This window comes from Caretta caretta, chromosome 8 (genome assembly GCF_965140235.1).
Source record: "Caretta caretta isolate rCarCar2 chromosome 8, rCarCar1.hap1, whole genome shotgun sequence".
Lineage (NCBI taxonomy): Eukaryota > Metazoa > Chordata > Testudines > Cheloniidae > Caretta > Caretta caretta.
The window spans coordinates 39581933-39596499 of record NC_134213.1 but is presented as its reverse complement, the minus strand read 5'-3'; the positions used below and the strand labels follow the sequence as shown (position 1 = coordinate 39596499).

Sequence of the window (14567 nt, the reverse complement as noted above, 5' to 3'; positions counted from 1 at the left end):
GAGAGAGGAAGAGAGGGGTGCCAGCAAGGCTGGAAGGGCTGGGCTAGTGTGGGAGAGGTGCTGGCAGAGAGTGGAGTGCAGGGCTGGTGGAGGGGAGCTGGCAGAAAGGGGAGGGCAGGGTGGGGCCAGGGGAGGGGAGGGCAGGGCAGGGCTGGGGGGATGGGGAGTGTCCATGGGCAGGGCTGATTGTCTGTCTGGCTCTCGCTTCCCAGAGTGCCCGGCCGGAGCGGGAGTGGCCCCTCGACATGGCCAAGGTTTACATGGGGATTCGGAAGAAGCTGAAGCCGCCGTCCCAGTAAGAGTTGGGCTCCGGGGTGCAGGAGCCTTTTGAGCGGTAACACCTGCCCTGACGGTAACCTTCCCGCACCCTCTGCCCAGAGCCGGCCCCAGCACTGTGCCTAGCCTCTGCCAGCACCCCCACTTCCTGGGCCCGTTTGCCTGGCGCTACCCCTAACCCTACCCCAGACTTGTCCTACAGCTCAGGGCGTGACCTCTACCAGGTGGAGCCCTGATTCAACCCCCCTTGTGCTAGGCGAGTTCTAATCCCATCGCCCAGCTGCAGTGCCCCAAGCCTCCGCTCCAGAACCAACCTGGTAGGGACCTGCCAGTCTGCCCCAGCTCGGACACTGCAACCCCCAGTTCAAACCCCGCCCCACAACTGAGCTCTGGCTCTAGTGCCGGCCCTGGCCTGACTGTGCCTTGTGTCCCTCTGCTCTAGGTGGGGATTCACTCTGATCCTGGACAAGCAGCAGCTGTGAGTATCTCGTGGGGTCCCCTCGCCCCAGGGACGCAGGACGCCAGGGTCCCTGTAGCCATGGCCTGCTGCTCGGCATCCCCAGCTCTAGTCAGGCCATCGGGATCCCCCTTCCCCCAGCCCTGGCAACTAGGGGTCAGGAATCTGACTTGGGGAGCTGGAAGCTGAGAGCACCCAGGCAGGGGCGCAGTGACATGGAGTCACAGCACAGGCCAGGCTTGGGCACTTAGAGGGTGCGGCAGTGGGAGTGTCTGGCTCGCACCAGGCCCCAGTGGTTATTGAGGCTGCAGGCTGGGCTGGCAGCCCCAGCTGTTGGAGCGGAAGCAGAGGGACCTTGGCAGGGAAGTTGCATAGACCCCCGAAAATGGGAAAGCAAATTGTGTCTCTGCTTCAAAAATTCTGCTGCACCTGCACGTGGGTGTGTGTGCGCACGTGCCCTCTGTGCGTGTACCCTGTGTGCACATACATCCTTTGTGTGTGATGCCCTGTGTGTGTCTATGTGCGTGCACAACCCCTGCTTGTGTGCGCAGACATCTTTTGTTTGTGTGTATGCGTGCACTCACACCCTCTGTTTGCTGATTTCCCTGGCCCCAGCTGGGCACGGGGCCTTCAGCACACCTACTGAGCCTGGAAATAAGCAAGCCCTGACTGACTGCATGGGCAGCCAGGTTCTGCCAGAGCCACTAGCTGCCCATCCTGGGGGCACAGACTGCAGAGCATCAGCAGCATGGACACTGCCTGCTCCCTGCCCTCCACTCTCCCCCACTGGCCCCTGCTCCCTGTGCTGCATACACACGTGTGTGCACCGGCCTCTGTCCCTGAATTCACTGCTTGATTTCACCCCACTTGATTTTTCCAGACTGTCCAGACTTGCTCTGGGGTTCTTGGGCCCACCATGCACTGCACCTTTAAGAGCGCCCAGCACGTGGCCTCCCGCACCCCCGGTTCCAGTCTAGAGTCTGCTGGCCCCAGCCCATCCCCTGTGATGGGCCAGATGCTTGTCCATCCCCTGGTCTTTTCTCACAGTCTGGGTCCCCACCCAGTGAGCTTGCCAGGGCGCGTGATCCTGATGGCATGTTCCCACTACCTCCATGAGCTCATTGCATCGCACACTGCTCTACATGGTATCCCTAGGTCAGCTGTGCACCCTTTGCCCCTACTGCCAGCCCCCAGAGCGCTGTCCCTGCCCCTGTGCTCTGCTGGAGCGGTGCTGAGCAGCCAGCAGTCCCAGCGGCCCGGTCCAGCTCGGGGCTGGTAGCTGGCAGTACTGCTAGGGATGATACAAGCAGGCTGTGTGACACCAGCCAAGCCACTTCCTTTTTCTTTCCCCTTCAGTGCATGTGACCCCTGTGGCTGTGCAGCATGAAGGCTGAGAATGGTAACTTCCCCACAGCCAGAGAGTCTGGGGGGCAGGGCTGGGCTGCCAGCTGTCTCCCCTCACATGCCCGTGCCGTGCACTGGGGGAGCCACAACACTGGGGATTGTGACTGTGCACAAAGTTCTCAGCACTAAGGGAGGCGGTGCTGGCATTGGTGCTAGTTAGAGATCCCCGGGCTGTGGGGTGAGCTGATCCCTGCTGGGCTCCCAGCCCCCGGCCCCTGTGTGAGGAACTTCCCATCTTCAGGCAGCCCCTGGGGGAGCTGAGAGCCAGGCGGGCAGAGCCCTGCAGCTGGCTGATGCCATCACAGCGAGCTGCCCTGGGGTAGCACCTCTCTCTGTGGATAGCAGCAGGTGCCAGGTCCCCAATATCTAGCCAGTGTCTCCTCTGGCTCTGCAGGTACCTGGCGTGCATGGGGCAGGCCGAGCTGTGGGACTGGACCACAAGCATTCTGAAGGCTCAGGTGGGTGAGAGCCGGTGTGCCAGGCATGTAGTGGGCCTAGGACAGGGTGGGTGCTGGGAACACCAAGCAGTGACTTGTTGGCACTCTCATGCAGCACGACGACCTGCGCCCAGTGATCATGCGGCGGCGCTCCTCCTCTGACCTCGCCAAGCAGAAGTTTGGCACCATGCCCCTGATCCCTCTGCGGGGAGACAATACAGATGCCACCATGCTCTCTGCCAACCAGACCCTGGTAAGAGAGCGCCAGCACCCGCCACCTCCAAACACCCCCACCCAGCTCCAGACAGCCTCAGGGGAGAACCAGTGAAACATGCAGGGGTGCTGCAGTCTGTGTCCGTCGTGCAGGGCTGCCTCTCTGTGCTGCGGGTGTGAGAGCTGGGCTGGGCTGGGCAGGGGGTGATCTGGGTGTGAGTGGGGCTGGGGCTGGACAGGGTGTGGGTGGGGCTGTGTTTGCAGACGGGGCCGCATCTGCATGGGGGGGTTGCTATCGGCGAGTCCGTGTCTGTGGGTGGGGCCACGTCTTCGCGGAGTGTGGGGGGAGGCTGCCTGCGAGACCGCGTCTGTGGGGGGAGGGCGGCTATGGTGACCAGGTATCTGGTTTTCGACCAGAATGCCCAGTCAAAAAGGGATCCAGGTGATTCCGATCAGCACTGCTGACCGGGCCGTTGACTGTCAGGTTGGTGGCGCTGCACAGCGGGGCTGGCAGGCTCCCTGCTTGCGTCCATGCCATGCAGCTCCTGGGAAGTAGCCAGCATGTCCCCTCTGTGTCCCCCCCTGCCTGGCCACACCTCCACATAGAAGCGGGACGGGGGACATGCTGCTGCTTCCGGGAGCTGCTTGAGGTAAGCGCTGCCTGGAGCTTGCACCCCTGACCCCGTCCCAGGCCCCAACCCCCTGCCCCAGCCCCAGCCCTGTTCCCCCTCTTCCCCTCATCTCCAGCCCTGCCCCCGAACCTACACCCCCAGCTGCAGCCCTCACTCCGCACCCCAAACCCCTTAGTCCCAGCCCGGAGCACCCTCCTGCATCCCAAACCTCTCATCCCCAGCCCCTCCCCCCCAGAGCCCACATCCCCAGCCAGAGCCCTCAACCCCCCTCTGCTCTCCAACCCCCTGCCCCAGCCCGAAGCACCCTCCCACACCCTGAGCCCCTCATTTCTGGCCCCACCCCAGAGCCCACACCCCCAGCCCAGAGCCCATACCTCCTCCCACACCCCAACCCCTTGCCTCACTCAGAGCCCCCTCCCGTACTCTAAACCCCCTCGGCTCCACCTCCCATCTGGCTCCACCCGCCATCTGGGAGCCCCGTCCTGCACCCCAAACCCCTCATCCCTGACCCCACGCCGGAGCCCTCACCCCCTCTTGCATTCCAACCCACTGCCTCAGCCTCGAGCCCCTTCTTGCACCCAGAACTCCTCATTTCTGGCCCCACCCCAGAGCCCACACCCCCAGCTGGAGCCCTCATGTCCTCCCGCACCCCAACCCCCTGAGCCAGCCCGGTGAAAACGAGCAAGAGAGTGAGGGTGGGGAGAGTGAGCGACAGAGGGACGGGGGGATAGAGTGAGTGGGGGCCAGGTCTGTGGTTGGGGGCGCTTCTGCGGGGGCTGCCTGCGGGGCTGTGTCTGCAGGGGGGGACTGCCCCCAGGGCTGTGTCTGTGCCTGTGGGTGAGGCTGTGTCTGTGCAGAGGTCCCAGCCCTGCTGTACAGTGAGCCGTACACCCCTGTGCGTAGCAGTATGTCCTGCCTGGCCCCACGTGAGGGGTTTGCTTTCCCCTTTCCTGCAGCCCAACCCCTCTGCACTGGCAGTCGCTTACTCTCCCCGTCTCCCTCTGTTTCTAGCGCCGCCTGCATACGCGAAGGACTTTGTCTATGTTCTTTGTAAGTATCTGCATGTGGGCTGCATGTTTCCGCCGGGTGCTTTGCTTTGTGCCTTGCTGTGCTGTGCCATGCCCAGGGTAGCCCGGGGAGCTCTGGATTAGCTGCAGTCACAGTGCTTCCATTGCACTGCAGGGCTTAGCTTACACCCCATGGGCAATCTGCTTTCCTGGCAGTGCCGACCCAGGCATGGCCAGTGCAGTGCCATGCCCGGAGGCTGTGCATGGGCTGGGAACCTAGCTCTGAGGAGCATGGACTGGGAAGCGGAGGTCCTAGCCACTTGCACTCCTTAGAGATCCCAGGCCCTTTCTCTCAAGCTTTGGTGTCCTGGCCAAATTCGAATCTGGGTCAGTCCACTTGGCCTCCCTAGATTCCTCTGCCCCTTCAGTTGGGCATGGGAGTCCCCTTTCTTTGCTGCCCCAAATGGCTGTTACCATGTGCTGTCCAACAGCTGCTGCATCCCAGCCCAGAGATGGGCGATGCAGCCCCATCCAGCGAGTGCCAGGCAGGTGTTAACTTCATTCCAACACTCCCTGCTGTTGCTGAGAGCCCCACAGGTGCTCTGTGCTGTGATGTCACTGCTCAGGTCAGGTTGCCCCAAGGGCACATCTGGGGTGTCAGCAGGAAAGGACTGTTTTCATCCCCCTTTCCCCCCATGTGTTTGGAGTCAGCTGGCCCCATCTTGCCAGCCCAGGGCTGCCAGGGGAGTCTGAGCGGCATGCTCCTTCCACACGCGGGTGGCTAGAGCTGACATGGGGGGGTGGTTATGCATGGCTTTGTGCTCTGTCTCGACCACACACTGGAGTCTCCCGACAAGTTGGGAAGGAGCTGGGGGGTGGAGGCAGCGTGGCCGAGTTGGGCTGGGAGAGGCAGGGCCTGGCACTCAGAATGGCTCCAGTTGGTGCTGAATAGGGTCTGTGCTGCACCAGGAGCTGTGATGCAGGTGGTCTACCAGCTGCCTCTGCCTTGAAAGCCAGCCCAGGGAACAAGCCAGTGGGGGACAGCAGCCATGCTGGGAGGGGGGAGGGGTAGCGTTAGCTTGCACATCCTGCGTATTGTACCCCAGGTTCCTGGGCTGCTGTCATCCTGCCCCCTGCTCTGGGGTCGCTGCCCCTGGTGGCACAGCTCCAGCTGTGGGTACAAACGGGAGCACTCTCAGCCAGTGGGCCTAGGTCAGGGACAGAATATATCCATCCAGCTGATCACTCCAGCTCAGGCTTGGTCTAGGCCCTGCTCTGGGTGCCTGGCCACGGACCCCTTTCACCCAGGCAAAGTCTGGCTGGGCAGGCACTGAGGGTGGTGTCAGGCGGGGCAGAGGAGGATGCAGCTGGCACACCCTTTGTCCTAGCCCCTGGCTGCTCCCAGCCTTGTCTCAGGCAAAGCTGGTGGCTGAGAAGGCCCCAGAGTGGCAGCAGAAGCCCCTCCTGCCTAGGGCCAGCCCAGGCCTGGGGGAGGCTAGACCCTCTGATATGAGTCAGGCACAGGAGCCTCTTGGATCCAGCAGCTCCCCCTGAAGCAGGGGCAGCAACCGGGGGCTCACACCTCCCCCCTGCCCCCCCGCTGGCAGACATCCCAGAAAGGCCCTGCCCCCGCTCCCTGGCAGCACCTGCTGCTCCTGTGCTTGGTGCGCAGTGAGGGTCTGTAGGTACTTGCCCTCTCTCTCTGCCCCCCAGCCCGTGTGGGAAGGGATCAGTCCTGCGCAGTGTTCCCTGGGTCTGGGCCCCCTGCTGCTTGGCCCCGGGGCAGGGCTGGGTACTGCAGGGGACTCGCCCAGGAAGCATGGGGTACGGTTCCCAGCCCTCTCCCCTCTCTCCCCTTGGCCCTCGCTCAGCCCATGAAGCTGCACCAGGACTCGGTAGAGGAGCAGCAGGAGGAGGCAGCGGACACGGAGCCTGTCTACGAGGAGGTGGGCGACTTCCCAGTGCTGGCCCCGCTGGGGCTGGACGGAGGCCTCCTGGCCGAGCTCTCCCAGGTGCCCGCTGTGGACAGATCCAAGAAGCCAGTCCCAGAGCAGCCTGCGCCCCCAGCACTTCACTCCGCCCAGCCCATCAGCCCAGAGCAGAGAGCGTCTGGCGCCCACTTCACCAAGTCACTTTCCCTTGAAAGGGGCCTGACCCTGGAGCCTGAAAAGGCCCCGGGGTGGGACAGGTCCCCTGGGCTCAGAGCCACCCAAACAGCCTCGCTCGAGAGAAACATGGAGCTGCCCCGCACGCTGCCTGCTGTGGGGAGGGAGCAGAACTGGACTCGGAACCCGCACACTGCGCTGCTGCCCCTTTCCCTGGAGCTGTCTCCCAGCCCCGAGCCCCTGCAGGATGGTGCCAGGAAGAGGAGTGCCCAGCTGCCATCACCCATGAATGAGAAACTCATTCAGGAACTCAGCAGCATCATCCTCAAGAAGAACGAGTGCCAGGCAGACGGGCCTGAGCAGCAGGTCACGTGACCGTGCGTGTTAGGGACAGCCACAGATTCCATCCTGTGATACCTGAGCCCTCTCTGGACACTCCTGCCTCACTCCCCACCTGGTATTCCCAGGGCTGACTGCTGTGCCCCCGCCTCCCCCAACCCTGAGGAGCCGAGCGAGCCACCCCGGGATGGGACACAGCATTCAAGCCTCCAGCCCTGTGTAACGATGCTGCCTTTGGTGGGACACTGCTGAGAGTACCAATTCAGGACAAACTGCTTAGAGCAGGGCAGTTACAGCCTGTACCAATTCAGGACAAACTGCTTAGAGCAGGGCAGTTACAGCCCAAGGCTGGGGTTTCTCCACTTTTAAGGCACACCAAACCAGCCAAACAGAGAGGACTTTGGTTTTACCCCACTGGCTAACCACAAGTCACACAAGCAATTCTCTTAGACACTCCAGTTTCCCGGTTTCACCACCAGTGCCACTTGTTATGGGGACAAATGGTTATGAAATCCAGTATCCCAGTAAAAGAAAAAGTTCTGTCGATCCCAAAAGACCAAGCCCCAGACCCATGTCAATAGACAAATCAGATCTTACCCACAAATCATGCTGTTGCCAGTCCTTTAGAATCTAAAATCTAAAGGTTTATTTATAAAAGGAAAAAGATATAGATGAGAGCTAGAATTAGTTAAATGAAATCAATTACATACAGTCATGGCAAAGTTCTTGGGTCAGGCTTGTAGCTGTGATGGAATAAACTGCAGTTTCAAATCAAGTCTCTGGAGTGCATCCACAGCTGGGATGGGTCATTCAGTCCTTTGTTCAGAGCTTTGGTTTGTAGCAAGGTTCCTCCAGAGGTCAGAAGCAGGACTGAAGAGAAGATGGAGAGGTTTTCAGGGCCTTTTATATTCTCTGCCTGTGGAAGGACTATAAGGTAGGTAGAAAGCTGCCTAGATTGTCGGGCTCAACGGGTAGTGATCAATGGCTCCATGTCTAGTTGGCAGCCGGTATCAAGTGGAGTGCCCCAAGGGTCGGTCCTGGGGCCGGTTTTGTTCAATATCTTCATAAATGATCTGGAGGATGGTGTGGATTGCACTCTCAGCAAATTTGCGGATGATACTAAACTGGGAGGAGTGGTAGATACGCTGGAGGGGAGGGATAGGATACAGAAGGACCTAGACAAATTGGAGGATTGGGCCAAAAGAAATCTGATGAGGTTCAATAAGGATAAGTGCAGGGTCCTGCACTTAGGATGGAAGAATCCAATGCACCGCTACAGACTAGGGACCGAATGGCTAGGCAGCAGTTCTGTGGAAAAGGACCTAGGGGTGACAGTGGACGAGAAGCTGGATATGAGTCAGCAGTGTGCCCTTGTTGCCAAGAAGGCCAATGGCATTTTGGGATGTATAAGTAGGGGCATAGCGAGCAGATCGAGGGACGTGATCGTTCCCCTCTATTCAACATTGGTGAGGCCTCATCTGGAGTACTGTGTCCAGTTTTGGGCCCCACACTACAAGAAGGATGTGGATAAATTGGAAAGAGTCCAGCGAAGGGCAACAAAAATGATTAGGGGTCTAGAACACATGAGTTATGAGGAGAGGTTGAGGGAGCTGGGATTGTTTAGCCTGCAGAAGAGAAGAATGAGGGGGGATTTGATAGCTGCTTTCAACTACCTGAAAGGGGGTTCCAAAGAGGATGGCTCTAGACTGTTCTCAATGGTAGCAGATGACAGAACGAGGAGTAATGGTCTCAAGTTGCAGTGGGGGAGGTTTAGATTGGATATTAGGAAAAACTTTTTCACTAAGAGGGTGGTGAAACACTGGAATGCGTTACCTAGGGAGTGGTAGAATCTCCTTCCTTAGAGGTTTTTAAGGTCAGGCTTGACAAAGCCCTGGCTGGGATGATTTAACTGGGAATTGGTCCTGCTTCGAGCAGGGGGTTGGACTAGATGACCTTCAGGGGTCCCTTCCAACCCTGATATTCTATGATTCTAAGGACACCCCTTTGTTTTTACTGTGGAAAATCACAGCAGCAAGATGGAGTCTGGAGTCACATGTCCATGCATGACTCAATTTGCAGGCCGATGCCATTGTTTACATGTTAGTTTGAACGTTCCCAGGAAAGCTCAGATGTGGATTGGCATCTCCCAAAGTCCATATACTTATAACTTTAACTACAAAAATGATACAGACAGTGTAATCATAACCAGCAAATCATAACCTGGACATAGACACCTCACTCGACAACCTTTGTACAATATTTGGTGCCATATCATGTACAATATCAGGATCTTGGTTGCAACAATGGTCTACATGGTCACAGTTTGTGTCAATAACATCACAAACTGCCCTCCCAGGGTTCCTCCAGCTCTCCTGCCTAGGCCAGGTAGTGTCAGCTAAAGGCAGCAAGGGGGACATCTCCAGGTGCTTGTTAGTGGGATACAGAAGTCAGCTCTGCCCCTTGAGCACTGAGTCAGAGCAGTGTCTGCCACCAGAGCACTGCACCCACCGCAGGGGGACACGCCAGCTCCGATACCCCCACAGGAGGGCATGGGACTGGAGTCTGCCCTGGGTCATGGGCAGGGTAACTGAGGCGGGAGGAGGAGATTGTGCCTGAGCCCAGCTCTGCAAAGCAAAGGGAAGTCACTGAGAAGGGAAAAGCAGAAACTAAATTACAGGAACGAGGCGAATTTTTGCAGACTTGTATTGTGCCTGGGTGTCTGCGTGGGAGGTGTGTGCGTCTTTCTGTCTGGGTGGTTCCAGTGTGTATTACATCTGCGTGGGAGGTGTGTGCGATGGCTGTGTGTGGTTCCTGTGGCACGGTTCCTGTGGCACAGTGCCTGTGCTGGCTGTGCAGGACGTGCGCAATGGCTGTGTGTGGTTCCTGTGGCACTGTGCGGGAGGTGTGCAATGGTTGTGTATGGTTCGAGTGTGCACAATACCTGTGCTGGCTGTGTGGGAGGTGTGCGATGGCTGTTTATGGTTCCCATGTGCATGATGCCTATGTGTCATGTAGTTTCCTGCACTGAGGGATTGACCTCCCATGGTATGAGGGGTCCAGAACTGGAGGGGAGATGGAAGAAGATCCCAATTCTTGCTGCGTAGCTAGAGCCCAGGTCCGGCTGGTGGAGGCAGTGCCCCTCGGAAGGGCCCAGCAGCGTTGGGGCCTCTGTTACCAGATATGCCCATTACTTTGGGGTATGCTCATTTATTAGGGTTACTCTTCGGGGAGGGGATTCTGTAATTCTATTAACGTACTGCTTATGTCACTTGTGTGTTCATATGGAGCTCTACTCCTTCCTTCTGCAAGTCCCCTTCCAATGGAGCTATCCTGCAGAACCTAGGTTCCCCAGGACTGGGTTCTTCTAGCCCTAGAACCAGATGAACACGCATGCACACACACCCACACTAACAGAGCAAGTCTGAGCGGACCGGGTCAATCAGCACTCTCAAGCTGACCCCCTTACATGTCCCTGTACTCAATGGGCTAGATCAAGCAGCACTTTCAAGCTGTCATCCTTATGTGCCTCTGGTCTCAATAGGCTGGGCAAAGCAGCACTTTCAGGTGCCACCCTTATGTGCCACAGGTTTAGCATGTCTCTATCCCTACTTTCACATCACAATTGTACTGGTAGTAACCCACTTGATGAGCAAACCTCACAGTATTTTGGGCACTGCAGGGATCTTTAGGTAAAACAAGTGTTGCTGCAGAGTAAATGGGGGAAGCTAAAAACACAAGAGTAAAGTTCAGAGAGAGAGAGAGAAGCAACCAACTTAACCATAAAAGTTATTTATTGAATAATAGTGATAACTACACAAGGAGAACCTAAACCAACATAACAGTTACATTATTAAAGGTTAATACCTGAGGTAGAAAACGAAACAGAGAGAAGGGAGGGAGGGACCACACCCACTCCACAGAGCTTTAACTGGTCAGGGTTCCCAGGTGATGGTGGTAGCTCAGGGTCCTGAGTGCTGGAGACAGGCAGAGCCCCCAGCATGATCAGTCAGGAGAAGGAATCCCAGTGAAACTAATACAGAGTTTGGGTCTGTCAAGGTTCCTCCCCCACTCTGAACTCTAGGGTACAGATGTGGGGACCTGCATGAAAAAACCTCCTAAGCTTATCTTTACCAGCTTAGGTCAAAACTTCCCCAAGGTACAAAATATTCCCCCTGTTGTCCTTGGACTGGCCGCTACCACCACCAAACTAATACTGGTTACTGGGGAAGAGCTGTTTGGACGCGTCTTTCCCCCCAAAATACTTCCCAAAACCCTGCACCCCACTTCCTGGACAAGGTTTGGTAAAAAGCCTCACCAATTTGCATAGGTGACCACAGACCCAAACCCTTGGATCTGAGAACAATGAAAAAGCATTCAGTTTTTTACAAGAAGACTTTTAATAAAAAATAGAAGTAAATAGAAATAAAGAAATCCCCCCTGTAAAATCAGGATGGTAGATATCTTACAGGGTAATTAAATTCAAAAACAGAGAGAACCCCTCTAGGCAAAACCTTAAGTTACAAAAAAGATACACAGTCAGAAATAGTTATTCTATTCAGCACAATGCTTTTCTCAGCCATTTAAAGAAATCATAATCTAACACATACCTAGCTAGATTACTTACTAAAAGTTCTAAGACTCCATTCCTGGTCTATCCCCTGCCAAAACGACTACAGACAGACACAGACCCTTTGTTTCTCTCCCTCCTCCCAGCTTTTGAAAGTATCTTGTCTCCTCATTGGTCATTTTGGTCAGGTGCCAGCGAGGTTACCTTTAGCTTCTTAACCCTTTACAGGTGAGAGGAGCTTTCCCCTGGCCAGGAGGGATTTCAAAGGGGTTTACCCTTCCCTTTATATTTATGACAGGGTCCATGCATCAGAACACTTACTTAGGCATAGGTAAGGGTTTTTGTAGAGAAAATACAATGGTTCAAGGGAGAACACTAGATTTGTTTATGGGTAAACTGATGACGTAAGGGTTTAGGAGCTGATCACTCTTGACTATGGGTGGTGTTTTCTTCCAGGGAGCTCACAGTGCAACTAGGCTGCTTCAGTATTTTGGATATCAATCAAGGATTCATTATTAGAATTGGTCTGATAACTGCTGAGCTGGGTGTGTGCAGGCATAGGTTCATTAATATCTGAAGCAGAGATTCCCCCATGATGCAGTGCTTCCCTGCTTTTCTGGTCCCAGAATTCAGTGTGGTTCTCTGTTCTCCATTCTGTATGCAAATGGGGATGTCTCCCTGTCCCATCTTTCATGCAGATGAGGCTAGGGGTGTTGTCCCTGTTCTTTATTTTGAATGCTAATGGAGATGTCTTAATCTTGTCACCCTTGTCAGGGGGGGTCTGGGTGTGTCTCCCAATGCCTTTCACTGCTCTCTGTAAGCCTTTTCTCTGATCAGTTTTGGTTCAAGCAGAGACTGGTGTGTGGGGGTGTCTTTCATGAGTCAGACAGGCTGGATACTGCACCCTGGTTCCCCAAGAACACAGAGCTGACTGGTATCACCTCTTCTGAGAAGAGGGGCTTGAGGAGGAATTAGGGGCAGTAGCCAAGATGAGAGAGCAGCCAGGCAGTGAAGAGTCCTCCCTGCTGACCTGTGCTATGCCATGGCCCAGCACAACTCTGCATGTGTCTATAGTGTCAGTATAGACCATGTACGTGCTGCCTGGGGCAGGACCAGGCTGGAGGATGGACCCCCGGTCCTGTTCCTGGATATTTATACTCATTCCCTCCACCTGCAGTGCAAATAAAGACTCTTTTTGCAGGCAGAGGGTTCGACTAATGGGAGCTGAGCAGCACAGGCGTAACCAGGGCATGTGAGCCACAACATGGGCTGAGCTGCACAACATGGGCCTGGGCCAAGCTGTGAGGCATGACAGGCAGAGGCAGCTGGAAGGCTGTGACTGGTGCATGGGCGCCAGGGTGTGTGGTGAGCTGGGAGAGAGCGGGGGGTGCGGGAGCCAGAAGGGCATTGGGGCCCACATGTGGTGAGCAGCAGAGGGTTGGGGGTGTTTGCCTGGCACCAGCGCTCACCACAGACTGCGCTGGGGGAGGTATGAGCTGTCGGCTGCCCGGGCATTGTGCTCTCCAATAGCCCTGCTGCCAAGGCCTGAGCTGTGGGCACTCAGCACTGTGTCTGTCTGTGTGGTTAGGAGCCTGACTTGGCCCCGAGCGTTAAGCCGGCTGTGACGCGCTGGGAGATGCCATGCAGCTGGAAGGACAGGAGGCTGGGCGAGTGCAGGCCCTTGGCTGTGCGGCAAGCTCCCCTCCTGGGGCAATGGTGCAGGGGAAGGAGCTGCTCTGGTGCACAGGGGCTGCAGTGTATGGTGGGGGTTCCCTAGGCACCTCCCCAGCCTCTGCCCTCAGTGACACCTTCTGCCAGAGCCCTGAGGGGTTAAGCCCGGCCCAGGCTGAGCAGGAAGGAGAAGCTGCCTGCAGCCCCTGTTCTGGCAGTTGTGATGAGGCTGCAGCACATGGACGCAGGAGCCCAGGACCGTGGGGTTCCCAGAGTGCTGCCGGAGTTGTGCCTGTACTCTGTCCCTGCACCCCTGAGCACAGGCCGGGTCAGGGAGCAACCATAGCTCCAGAAGGGCCGGGCTGAAACAGGCAGGACACAGGACACCTGCTGGGGCAATGCAGCACTGAAGAGCATCTGCTCTTTTGCCCTTCAGGGAAAGTCACGCTTCTCACCATGGACTCTGAACGACTGGCCAACTTCCAGGCCTTTCTCCCCCAGTGGGAGTTCGGTCTCCTCATAGCACAGAAATGGCTCCAAGCAGCATCCTCAGACATAGGGTCCATGCACTGCCAAGATAGCCTCTGTATTGCTCTGGGGGCTCACATACTCAGGCCCTGCATCTGCCCATAGCCGAGCGTGGGCCATTCCTGGCCCTTCCTGCCAGGAAAGGGGTGGATGCCTGCTACTTTGGGAGAAATCAGAGCCCACTGGACAGATAGACGGACATGCACACAGCAACCCTGCCGAGGCATGGGGGGAGTCATGTCTGGGAATGCTGCTGCCGTGGCAGGAGGCTGGCGGTTACTGCAGTGCTAGGCAGCCCCAGGGAGGGGATGCCTCCGTAGGAAGGGGGTTTCTCTGAGGGAAGCAGCACTGTGCTGGCTCTCAAGCCTGTGCTCGGCTTTCTATGACGGGCAGCGGCTGAGATGACACAGCTGTCAGCAGGAAAGCGGCCCCTGGCCACCTGCTGGAGATCGGGGGGGGGGGCTGGGAGCCACATCATGGGACAGTGCTCACCCTGCAGGGAGCCCTGGGGGAAGGGAGAGGGCTGGGGGCTGACACTGATGTTGAAAAGGGGCACAGCGGGGGCCTCAGGGCCGCAGCAGGGAAATGGCGGTCATGGCAGGAGCCCCAGTGGGTGCACTCCCATCTGGGACCCTGGGCATATCCGGGGGGTTGAGGGTCCCATCAGGAGCCGAGGGCCAGAGCTGAGAGGAGGGTCACAGCGAGGTTTGTGCTCCAGCACTGGGGGTGCTCCAGGCTGCAGTGGGTCACTGAGTTACTGGCATGGAGCTGGTGTCAAGGTGTGGGTGTGGGTCAGCCCTGGGGGAGTCTCAGGGTCACACTGGGGCTGAGCTGAGAGCACCCTGTGGTGAGGGAGGGACAGCCTCCCAAGGAAGAGCTCCCCCATCCCAGGCTCACTCGGGGGGGGGACAGGTGCTAGCTGGGGATTGTA

At 57.3% G+C, this 14567-nt stretch overlaps 1 protein-coding gene across 3 annotated transcripts in view; it reads left to right on the top strand.

The window, feature by feature from the left end:
* Positions 1–7641, top strand: part of ARAP3 (ArfGAP with RhoGAP domain, ankyrin repeat and PH domain 3) — a 62686-nt gene extending 55045 nt beyond the window's left edge. For 2 of the 3 annotated variants that reach the window (XM_048860826.2, XM_075131419.1), the window contains exons 29-34: positions 213–295; positions 719–754; positions 2532–2595; positions 2690–2827; positions 4431–4469; positions 6298–7641. In XM_048860826.2, the coding sequence (XP_048716783.1) occupies positions 213–295; positions 719–754; positions 2532–2595; positions 2690–2827; positions 4431–4469; positions 6298–6906 (969 nt within the window). In that variant the 3' untranslated portion in view covers positions 6907–7641. The remainder of the gene's footprint in view (positions 1–212; positions 296–718; positions 755–2531; positions 2596–2689; positions 2828–4430; positions 4470–6297) is intronic. The other variant, XM_048860827.2, reaches the window with a different exon arrangement.
* The last annotated feature ends 6926 nt before the right edge of the window (positions 7642–14567 follow it).